At 61.5% G+C, this 11,847-nt stretch overlaps 1 protein-coding gene across 9 annotated transcripts in view; it reads right to left on the bottom strand.

The window, feature by feature from the left end:
* Window positions 1-11,232, bottom strand: part of ADGRB2 (adhesion G protein-coupled receptor B2) — a 36,538-nt gene extending 25,306 nt beyond the window's left edge. For 6 of the 9 annotated variants that reach the window (XM_044237659.1, XM_044237655.1, XM_044237658.1 and 3 more), the window contains exons 1-2: window positions 11,146-11,232; window positions 3,218-4,052 (exon numbers count right to left, since the gene is read on the bottom strand). In XM_044237659.1, coding sequence (XP_044093594.1) covers window positions 3,218-4,037 — 820 coding nt within the window. In that variant the 5' untranslated portion in view covers window positions 4,038-4,052; window positions 11,146-11,232. Of the gene's footprint in view, window positions 1-3,217; window positions 4,053-5,231; window positions 5,369-11,145 lie in introns of those variants that run through there. The other 3 variants (XM_044237662.1, XM_044237661.1, XM_044237656.1) reach the window with 2 other exon arrangements.
* Between the last annotated feature and the right edge of the window lie 615 nt (window positions 11,233-11,847).

Here is an 11,847-nt window from a genome sequence, read left to right on the forward strand (position 1 = left end):
CAAGAGCAGGACAGAATCAGAGGGAAGGCTGAATAGCAGGGGACAGTGGGGTCTGGGGTGGGGCCAGAATGCCAGACTCAAGAGTCTAGGACGTGACAGGGAGTCAGGGGGTTGGATTAGGGAAGCAATGCGCAGAGGACGAGAGGTCCTGAGGCCCCCAGGGGCAGGCCCTTGTCCAAGCCACCCTGCAGAAATGGCAGAGTGGGGATGTGAACTTTTGCCGCAGGAATGGAGCCAGAATGATGGGGAGGTGGGTGAGTGGTAACCAGCCAAGGATGGAACAGTGGCTCTGGGGAGGGCAGAGTGTGTGAGAAAGGAGGGGGAGGGCTGCCAGAGCGAAAGACACCTTCTCCCGGGTATCACTCCACACAGCTCTCCCCACTGACCTGTGCCTCATCAGGTCACAAGGGTCTGCAGGTAGGAACTGCAGGGTGGCAGCTCTCTCTTCCACCCCCCAACCCCGCCCCCGATTCCTGCCCCGGCCTCAGCCGGCATCCGCTGAGCTCCTTCCTGCCTGCCTTCCCTTTCTTCCTCTCTCCCCACTTAACAGATTGCGGCAGCAAGATGGCACAAATTTATGGCTCAACTCACCAAAAATAACAAGAGATCTATCAAAGGCAGTTTGCGTGAAATTAACAGGCGCCTGTACCCTCTTGTCAAGTGCACTCAGCTCTGAGGCGGGCCCCGGCACTCCGCTCCAGCGTTGCCCACCAGCGCCCCTGCCCCACTCTACTTGGCCTTGCCATGCATCCCACTCAGGGTCTCCCAGGGAAGGGGAGCACCGCTCCCCTGCTGCAGTACCTGGCAGAGGGGCCAGGCCAAGGGTCTTACTCTCCCTGCTCACCACCATCCCCACCAATCTTGTCCTCAATCTGGCAGTTCCACGTGCGAGCCGATTCTCCCCTGGTACGTGTGTCCAGCTGGCCCGGCGGGGAAGGGGTGGTGCTACCACCAGGCCAAAGTGCCCTGAGCCCTGATGATGTCCTGGCCTTCCGACGCCCCCTGCCACATGGAACGAACCAAGCCATATGTCCATTGTCTCTTGCCCCGAAGAGATTAAGCAGAAGGGAGGAGATGGCAGAAAGGGAAAGTCTCCTGCCTGCCTGCCGAGGAGAGGAAGGAAGTCTGGGCAGCAGTGTCCTGTGCCAGCCCACTTAGGAAGACAGACGCCACCTCAGCCCTGGCAACTCCCCCCAAGGGCCCTCCCTGCAGGCAACCCAAGGAGCATCCTGAAAACAGGCCAAGCAGGACAAGGAGCATGAGCTGAGGTCAGGCGTAGAACAGCTGGGAGCCTGAGGCTCCCTGCTCGGAGATGATACCAGGCCTCATGCCCAGGGACAGGGAGCATCCAATCTCCACACATCCCCAGTCCCAGAGGCCCCTGCAGAGGCTGTGATGATGACGGCAACCATGGTGGCCTTCCCATAAGCAGCCCTCTCTGACCCCCAAAGACACCCCAACTATCAACCAACTCCTGCTTCCGGCTTCCCCCACCCCAGCTGGCTGCTCCTGGCTCCGGGCTCCGCATGGCAGCCTGCCCAGATGCTGTTCGCCCATGAGGGGAGAGCCTTGCTCCATCCACTGCGGACCACTGGGCCAATGGACCACAGGGAAATCCAGACAAAAGAGCCTGCCCTCTGCTGAGCATGATGGGGGAGGCCCCTACAGAGTCCTAGGCAGTGACCGCCAGGCAGGAAGAGCCATAAACCTCCTGATATACGCCTGGCACTCTCCGCCGATGTTCGACAAAGAAGCGAAATTCAATTTCTTCCTGCAGGCACTAAATCCCAGGCCGGCCTCCAGGGCCCGTAACCTGCCCACGGCCTGGCTGTCACTCGGACGGCTTCATCGACCAATGTTAAAGGCCAAGCTGGCCAGAGGGAGAGGCCAGAGCAAGGCCACTGGGCACTTGCCATGGATAGGCATGGTGCCAGATGTCTCCTGGGGGAGGCTGAGGAGCCCCCCGCTGCACCGCATTGGGAGAGGCCACGGTCACAATAACTAGCCCCTCTAATAGAGAGCTATCTCCCCATTTTACAGATGAAGAAACTGATGCCAAAAAATGGGATCCGCTGAAGGGGACGGTCTAAGGTGGTGCCCAACTCCAGGGCTCTGGCCTCCAAAGTAGGGGTGGGGACAGGTCATACTCCAACATTCCTAGTGGCCCTCACACAAGACCCCTTGCCTCCCTGTAAATACTCGCAGGCAGATCTAGATGCTTTTTCTGACTTCCAGCCCTGCATGACATCCTCATACTGGTAGGCCAGGACCTGTTACCCCAAATGGGGAAACCGAGGCCCAGAGAGGGAGGGAACTCCCTCTTAGTACCAGAGCTGGGGACAGAATCCCAATCTGCCTTCCTCCCACCCCACTCCCTGCCAGGCCCCCTGGCCAGTCTCGGGACTTATGATCCAGATGAGGGGCTGGGGGTCCTTGAAGCTGCAGGAAGGAGGGTGGGCTGAAGGTGGCTGTGCTGAGGGAGCTGCGGTGGGAGCAAGAGCCGCCAGGACTCGAGGGCTCGAAGAGCTTTTGCCCAGTCAGCAGGAAGCTCTAGCAGCTGGCAGCCTCGGTCCCAAAAGACATGGGCCCAGAGGGGGAGATAGGGGATGCTGGGAGCTGAGCCAGTCCAGCCCTCCAAGGCAGCCTCGAAGACCGGGCCTCTTCACCCAGGCACATTCTTCTGCACCTCCCTCTGCCCTGACCCTGGGGCCACTGCCAAAAATCACTGACCCCTATGGACAGGAACGCGTCCCTGCTCCCTGCTGACTCTCCAGCCTCCAGGCAAACTTGTCAACTTGCAGTGCCAGAACCTGCCACGCTCACGCTCAGCTTGGGGCCTTTGTTCGTACGGCTCCCTCTGCCTGGAATGCCCTCACCGCTTCTTTGGCTTGGCTGGCTTCCACTCGTCCTTCAGATCTCTGCTCCTGTATCACTTCCTTCAGGAAGCCTTCCTTGATTGCCCAGTGTGGCGAGTCCTCTCCCCAGGTTCACCACACCACACTGGCTGATCTCTGCCCCCCATTCACCCTGCCCAGACTGCAACCTGGTCTGACCCAAATTCATTTCAGTGACCCCAACATTGGAACAAGGCCGGACACAAAGGGGACAAGGGTGAAGGACCACACGAATGGCCTGGGAGATCTGTCCAGACAGGCACCAGAGGGCCCCCTGGGCCGCCTTGACGCACCCACCCCACCAGGGCCCTGCTCAGACTCACCATATCTCATCTCGGTGGTAAACAGGTCATTGCTGCTCCCTGAATGCAAATCGGCCTCAGCGGGTGGGGCCGGGCCCCCGGGCACCAGGGCATTGGACAGAGTGTGGGCAGCAGGAGGGCCTGGAGGCGTGGTGGTGGTGGCGGCAGCGGCCCCCGCCTCCCCGGGGCAGCTGCAGCCGGGCTGGGCAAAGCCACAGGCCCGGCCAGCCGCGCGGCCACACTCCTCGCTCCAGCGGCAGAGGACACCGCAGGTGAACTGGCTGGAGTTGTTGTTGTTGATGAGCAAGACCTCGACGAAGCGGAAGGCCAGGGCGGCGGGCGCTAGCAGGCGTGGGGCCTCCGAGGGCTCTGCCGACAGGCACAGCTGCACGAAGTTCTTGTCGAAGTGCAGGAAAGTGAAGGGGCCCGAGCCGCCGCACAGCTCCAGCCCCGCTGCCGCCTCCTCTTCCTCCTCTGGCCGCCCCGCCTCTGCCTCCGCCTCGGCCTCGGCCCCGGCCCCTGCCGCTGCCTCCTCGGGGCTAGGCCGCAGGCAGGTGAAGTTGACCAGATAGTGGTCCAGGGGCAGCAGACGGGGGGCGAAGTGAGCGCACACCTGCTCCTGGCGGTTGAAGCGCAGGTAGAGGGAGTACTTGGTGGGGTCGGGGTTCTCCAGGGTCCAGGAGCAGCCCGAGGCAATGGTGGGGAAGAGGTCCTGCAGTGAGAAGGCCCCGTAGAGCACGCCCGAGGCCAGGGCGGAGCAGGCGCTGGGGGCAGGGTCGAAGGCGGCGGCCAGGTGCAGGGACAGAATCACAGATAGTAAGAGGGGACAGGCTGGGGTCATCCTATGTCCCTTGCCCTGTGGAGAGAGACGGTGGTCAGCGGTCCCAGGCATGGACAGCATGAGCTCTCAGTCTCCTGTGGCTCACTGCCAGGAGGGGGCGTCCTGGTGACGACTCTGAAGTCACCCACGTCCACCTGTGTGGTCTTAGATGGGGGGACTCCATTGCGTGGAGCCTCAGTCACCTTACCTGTAAAATGAAAGCATGTTGGGAGAGTGCCTGATTCTGGCAGCCCTTAAGAAAACACATCAGTTGTTGTCTCTGTTGTCTCTGTCACCCTGTGATTCCCCAGTCAGTCCGGTCAGTCCCACCAGCCACGGGCACCTGGCCTGACTCTTGGATCTAGCCCCGTCCCCGCCACCCAACCGGAACTCTCCAGAACCCTTGCTCTCAGTCGCAGTGTATCGTGATCAGCTGTGAGGCGTGTCACGCATAATCCAGTGGCAACTGTCAAAGGAGCAATGTTTGACAACAATTTGCTTTTTTATAAATCAGAGCAATTCAAGGTTATTCCCGGAACAATGTCATTCTCATTTGCTTTACTGAGTGGGTGGGGAAAGGGGAGGAGTTACTGGCAAGCCAGGGGCTGCGCACAACCTGAGCCACGCCCATGGAGGGGATCTTGGCAAGGAAGAATGTCATGAGTACCTATGGGGTGGGTTTCCTATGGGGTGGAAACAATGGGGGGAGGCATCTGCAAAATGGGTGCACTCTTCCCCTTACCCTTTCTTCCCTTCCTGCCATGGGCTCATCTTCCCAGGCCTGGCTCAGGGCCCGCTACTCCCAGTGAGACCACGAAGCCATCTCCCAGCTCGCAGCTCCTACAGCCCTTGCCTGTGAGTCCATAGCCCCGGTCATCACCTCTATCCCCTGCTGTCTCCCCAAGGCTAGCTCATTCATCTCAAGGAGTCTTCAATCTCCTAGGAGTAGAGACAACAGTTCAACGATTTCTCCCTCCCAGCCAAGTGCTGCACGGAGCTAAACGCCCAGCAGGTTTGAATGTACTCCTGGTGTGGGCAGGCAACGGGGACCTAGGCCACACCCTGACAGATACGCAGGGTGGTCAGGCCCAAGTGGACAAAAGCTGGTAGGCAGGGCGCCTGCAGGTACCCTCCCACCCACCAGGCCAGACCAGAGCCACTGCCCACAGCCCGCCCAGCCTCCACCCTAGCTGTCCAGAAAACAGAGTCTGGCACCTAGGCTGGCTCAGTCCTGCTTCCAGGCCTGCCCCCGAGGTGATCCACGCTGCCTCTCTCCTCCGTGCCAGCAACATAGCTCACAGCACTGGATGGGCCCCTAGAGCCTGGTTGCTCCACATTAGAGGAGAAAAGATGAGGCTCCAAAAGGGGCGGCGACCTGCTCAAGATCACACAAGAGAGATCCAGCTGGGACTAGAAGCTGGGACCTGAAGCCTCCGGCCTGCCGTTCCCTCTGGTCCACCAACAACCTCTTGCTCCATCCCCTTCCTTGCCCAGGCTTCAGGCCCGAAGGAGAAGCTTGAGTCACAAACAGAGGATAATTCACAGGTGTGGCCAGATGTTCCCCAAAGACCCGGAGGCTCCTCAGGCACAGATTTACCCTTGGCTTTTTGGGAGCCTCAACAGAGGCGGGCAGGGCAGGGGTGGGCGGGCAGGAATTAGCACCCCAGAATTCCAATCCCTGTGCAGCATCCAAGGAACGCCTCACTGCCCCAGATCCCGCACATGCCCCTCCCCAGCCATGGGAGTGGGGGGTGGAGGGGACCAGCTCAGGCAGGCTCATTTACTGGGGAGGAGCCACCCCACCCTCTTCCAGAGACCCGTGTGGAGTTATTCAGCAGAAGTCAGAACAGGCTGCATCTCCACTGCTCCCGCCAGAACTGACAAAGGGACGCAGGAGCCCTGCCATCCCTGCCCCACATCATGCCTGTCCCAAACCGTGCAGCCCGCCCCGCCCGCTGCGGCACCAGCAAAGCCAGGAGCTGATGATGAGTGACATCCGATCCCCCCCGCTGCCCCCAATTATTTTTAAGCAGGCTGCAAAATTCAGGCCATAGCTGCAGCTCAGCAGAGGGGAGGTGGGGGCTCATTATAACTGGCCTCGCCTCCCCCACTTAAAGCAGGTGGGGAATCTACACACACACACACACACACATGCACACGCACACGCACAAGCTTGAACATTGCTTTGCCGTGTGCACCAAGGCACATATGCACAGACTCATGAAAAGACAGGTGTTCACAGGCATTCTGCATGTGAACAGATACACATGCACACAAACACGCACACAGATCAGTGAAGCCACTGTAAATTCACACGCACACTAGGGTACAGGCACCCACATGTACAAGGCGTAAAGAGCCAACCACTTAAACACTTGCACAGAGAGGCAAATGTACTCTGCTCGCGTGAATACATCCAGGTAGCTGGTTCTTTGAGGCTTTAGCACATGACAGCTAAGTGTCAGGCAGGATCTGACTTGTAGCTCCTTCCTTTGTGTGCAGTTCCTGAAGCTGGGGGCTCAGACCCCGCCCCCCAACCCTGCCTCCTGGGCCTCAGCCGCTCCCTCCTCCATATCCCTGACCCATCAAGAAGTCCTAGGTCTAGACCCTCCGAGGTGCAGCCCAGCTTCTGCACAACTGAGCCACCTTGAAACCCTGCCTAAGCCCCCTCCTCCGCTCAGTCTTCTTCAGACAAATTTCACCTGGGGTCTCTATGACCCTCGTGGTTCCTGCGGTGACATAAGACCTCTAGGGGCCCTTTATTTTAACATCATTCTCCACCTATTAAAAAAAAAGGCAAAAAGCCCAATTCCAAGCTAAGTCAGAGAGAGCCTCTCCTGGGAGGGGACCTAGAAGAATCCTTACGTCACAGGCAGGCCGGGTGGTTATGGGCCATGATCACCCTCCCTGAGCCTCAGTTTCCCCCTCTGTGGAATGGAGACCATGATCCCTGCCCTCAGGACTGGGCCACCTTTCTCATTCACCTCCCGGTGAGTTCCTAGCACCGAGCCTGGCCCAGGCTGAGGACTCACATGCTCACTTCCCCTTCTTCCCTCCTTCTTTTTCTTTCTTTCTTTTTTTTTTTTTTAAAGATTTTATTTATTTGATAGAGACACAGTGAGAGAGGGAACACAAGCAGAGGGAATGGGAGGAGGAGAAGCAGGCTTCCCACAGAGTCAGGAGCCCAACATGGGGCTCGATCCCAGGACCCCGGGATCGAAATGCCCTACAACTAAGCCACCCAGGCGCCCCCTCTTCTTCCCTCCTTCTGATTCCTGACTCCCTGATTCCCTACTGAGGTCCACCACTATCTCTGGGAAGGCCCTTTGGGCTGAAACACAGAAATGACTTTGCCACCTCCAAGCCCAGCAGGATCACAAACGTGCCTAAGAACTGTAGAGGACAGGTATGGAACTCAGCTCTGAGGAAGAACTTCCTGGGTCAGGAGATTAATGGAGAGGATAATCAAAAGTCCTCCTCCCTCACTCAGGACTTCAGTGGGCTGAGATGCATGAGCTGCTGGTTGGCATAATCTCAGTCTCCCTTGGGAGACTTGGGCTACCCCTTTGGGCTACTTCCACCACATGCCTGTCGCCTGCCAGCAGAACTGAGAATCCCACCCTCTGCCCAAGCACACTGAGACCCTGTTCCTCCCCAACCCGACAGGCCGCCGGCCTCGGGCTTCCCTATCTGTACCGAAGAGGGAATCGGAGGCTTTCGCAGCAGCTGGCAGGGACAAGACTGGAGGCGGGGGGGGGGGGGGGGGGGGGGCACCTCAGGGCAAGGGCTGGGACTCTGGGATCCCCAGGATCGACCCCCTTGCGCCCTGCAGGCTGAGAGCAGCAATGCTGGGCAGCGGAGAGCCCGGAGGCCGGGCCCCGGGCGGGGGAGGGGCGGCCGTGGGGGAGGGGGCACGGCGGTGCGCGCATCGGTCGCGTTTATCCACCTGGCAGCTCCAATTCACCGGCCCGTCACTCACCCTCCGCCTCCCAGGCACTCGCTGCGGGGCCGAGCCCAGGCCGACACGCGGGCGGGGACCCCCCACTCAGGGCCTTCGGGTCCCCTGCCCATGCACCAACCGGGTGGCAGGGTCCTTAAGACCCTGGGGGGTCTCCCGGAGCTCTGATACCCAGGAGGGCGCACACCTCCATCCAGTTTCTGGAGCTGTGGGCAGGACCGAGGGGAGGGGGCTCTCCGAGTGCGGCACCGCCTTCTCCACAGGGCAAAGAGGGCCACTCCTCCTCTCGCTCTGGGGTCTTTCGGCTGGGGGAGGGGCCCTCCCGCACGACAATTCGGGGGGGGGAGGGGGCGGGGCCGCGAGGGCGGTGGGGTGGGGGGGAGGGGGCGGTGACTCAGCCGCCCTCCGCCCGCCTCCCCGGAACTTTGCAGCAGCTGGAGCCGCCGTTGCTACAGGAACCGAAAGCTTTTGTTCCCCAATGTCAGGGCTGCCCGGGCAGACTGGAGGCTGAGAGGCTGCTACTCCCCGGTGGGACCCAGACCCAACGACACTGCCCGGAGGGCTTCCAGCAGCCAAACGCCACGGATTCGAGCGTTCTCTCTCCCCCTCACCCGCCCTTCCTCCCTGCAAAGCCAGGTTTCTTCGAACTCTAGGGGTCCTCAGGCCGGGTCGCCCCCTAACTCTGACCTGGAGCATTAACTGTCCTGGAAAGTTCCTGATGGCATCTGACCCCCTGGGGAGAGGTAAGAGGTTCCTCTGTGCACCATGTACTCTTCTGTGGCTGATTTCCCTCGTGGGCCCCCCTAACAGGCAAGCCTACCTTTGGGGACCTTGTCTTGGGTTTCTTCCTTGCATTTATCCTACCTCCCCAGACCCTACACTTGAACCAGAACCTCAGAAGCCTTGGCCTGGCTTTCACTGATGAGCCTGTGGCCAGAGCTGATCCCAGAGCAGTCCAATGGGATGGTGAAGGATGGGTGAGGGAGGGGAGAGGCTGACAGTCACAGGCTCCCTGGACCCTCTCTGGGAGCTGGGTGGTTTCTGGCTTTATGATCCTGGGGGTTAGAGTGAAGTCACTAGAACCTGTTCTGCACTTTTCCTCTGGGAATAGGAATGGTGTGGAGAGGTGCCTGACCTTGCTCTTGAAGACCGCCCAATAAACCAATCGTTGTTGAGCATTACTAGGTGCCGGACATTCTATACAATCTAATTTCATTCTCCCAGCAACTCTATGAGGCATTTATCACTGACCCATTTTATAGAGGGCCACCTGAGGCTCAGAAATGTTACACAGCCTGCCCAGGTCACAAAGCTTTTTGAACCCAGGTCATCTGGTCAAAAGCTGACTTACTATCTACTTGCTCAGCTCCGTTACCTGGGTGTTGGGAGGGAGAGAAGAGGGCTGAGACTTCACTTGGGGTTACAGAAATGCCTACCACACACACACACACCCCAGGCTAGACCTCTCCCTTTCTCAAGAGTGATGGCGGAAGGGGGACAGAAGAGGGGAGAAGAGAAGGCAGAGAAGAAGCGGGGGCAGGGAAGGGGGGAATCTGTCAATCTCAGTCCAGGGAAGACCCTCCCTCAAGCCTCACCACCACCACCATCAAGGCATAATCCATCCAGAGTCCCCACTGACCCCTATGGCAGCAGGGCGACAGTCCCCAGGTGACTGCTCTGTCTTAGGGCCAGGTGGACTTGCCCCACCGCCTATGCCATGCCCAAACACCTTTGCCCCCTCCCACCACCTAGTGGGGACTGCCATGGGGTAGACAGAGGCTCCCTGGGGACACCTGCCCAAGCCCAAAAGAGCCCATCCAGACCATCTCAAATCCAGCGGCCAGTCCTGCTGGTCTGTCCCTGCTAGCTCAAAGGGCTTCTGAATTCCTGCTGGGATGAGCCTTCTACCCCACCCCACCCCACCTCACCCCACCCCATCCCCAGAGCAGAGGATCTGACAACCAGAACTGTTCCCACACGGCCAGCACAAGGGGGCACCCGGCCTCGCCCGCCAACCTCTTCTTCCCCAGGGACTTCCCAGAGCCAGTCCCGCAGCCACCACTGCTGCTCCGGCTGCGGAAACCTGGGGCTACCCGCGGAAGGAAAAGGGGCGGCGGGTCCAGGACTGCGGGCAGGGGGCGCCAGAGGACGCCCAGGGGCCCGGCCGGCAGCTGGCGAGGCGGGCAGGCGGACAGTATCTCTGGCCCGGGAGCCCCTCCCCCCGCGGGCACCAGACCCTTCACCCGCTCTGCACCGGCCGCGGCGCAGAGGACTTCCCTCGGACCGAGATGACTGCGGGAGTGGCCGCCAACTTCACAACCTACAACCCCCCCGCCCCCACCCCATCATGCCAGTCCCCGGGGCTGCGGGAGGGTGCGTTTGGTGCCCGGCTCTATGCCCCAGGGGTGGGAAGAGAAGGATGGGGGATGGACAGACTCCGACCAAAGATGGACACGGGAGCCAGGGATGCAGGGCCAGTCGAGATTCCGGCCGGGGAGGAGGGGGCTCGGAGCAGACATGGGGTACACGGCCCCAAGTCCAGGCTGAGGGGGAGGAGACCTGCAGCAGAGATTGGCGAGGGATAGAGAGACTCCAGGCAGATATGGGGGAGGAGGCATCGGGACAGAAATAAGAAGGGAAGCATGGTCGGGGTACTGGCGCGGGGAAAGGCAGTTAACTATGGGCAGACATGGATGGGAATAGGAAGGACTCTGGGCAGAGATGAAGTGGAGGGGAGGAGCAGGGTCCGGCATCCAGACGAGGAGGGGCAATTAAGGGGGAATACACAGTCGAGCTGCAGGTTGGAGAAAGGGGCTCTAATCAAGGTGGGGGGCGCACTGCCAGGATCCAGGCTAAGATAGGAAGGGACTCCAGACAGCAATGGGGGTAAGGTTTGGGTCAGGATTGTGGGGGAGGGCTTTAGCAGAAATGGGTAAGGGGAAGAGGGTGGAAAAGGGACTTACCAGAGATGAAAGGGGCCTCGGCCCCAGGCTTGGAAGTTCCCAAAGAGATGGGAGTGGGTAAATGCACAAAGAACTCAGTTTGGGAGGGGGAGGATTCAACAGAGATGGGGCAAGGGAGCGCCCCGAGTCCGGGCCGGTGCGGAAACTCGGGACCGCGCCGGGAAGGCTCAGTGCGGGGCCGGGTCGAGGTCTGAGACCGAGCACTCACCTGGGCGCCGTCAGCAGCAGGAGCGGGGGCCGGCGCTGGCGGAGGCAGCCACGGGGCGCAAGTTTGCCATCCCTAATGCGGGGGCCTGGCCGGGCGCGGGGCAGCTCGCGGCAGCGGCGCGGAGGGGCCGAGGCTCCCGCTCCGCGGAGCGGCGGGTGCAGAAAAGGCGCCGCGGAGCAGCGCGGGGCGGGCGGGCGCCGGGCCGGGCGCGGGCTCCTGCCGCCGCCTCCTCGCCGCGCCGCCCCCCCACCCCGCTCCCCGCTCCCCCGCCCCGAGCACCGCCCGCGCCGCGCGCAGCCTCCTATTCGCGGGCGGCGGCCGCAGCCCCAGGCTCCAAAAGCCGGCGCCGCATCCTCGGTCTCCGAGCGCCGCCGCCGCCGCCGCTGCCGCCGCCAAACCCGGTTCCTCCGGCCGCTCCGGCCGCTGCCCGCAGCGCGCGCCGGGCCGAGTGACGGCCGAGGCGGGACGCGGCGCCTGCGCGGGCTGGGCCCGGGAGGGGGCGCGCGCCAGGCCGGGCGCGAGGAGCCGCGGGAGAAGGGGCGGGGGGCGGGGGCGACGCGCGCCGCCTCCTGTTAAAGGGGGAGCAGCGCCAGCCGAGCCAAGCGCACCCTCCTCCTCCCCGCCCTGGGCCCCAGGCGCCGGCGCGGGAGAAGCCCCGGGTAAGCCCCCGCCCCGCCCGCGGCCTCCTGGACCGCAGGATGC

This window comes from Neovison vison, chromosome 2, assembly GCF_020171115.1.
Source record: "Neovison vison isolate M4711 chromosome 2, ASM_NN_V1, whole genome shotgun sequence".
Taxonomy (NCBI): Eukaryota; Metazoa; Chordata; class Mammalia; order Carnivora; family Mustelidae; genus Neogale; species Neogale vison.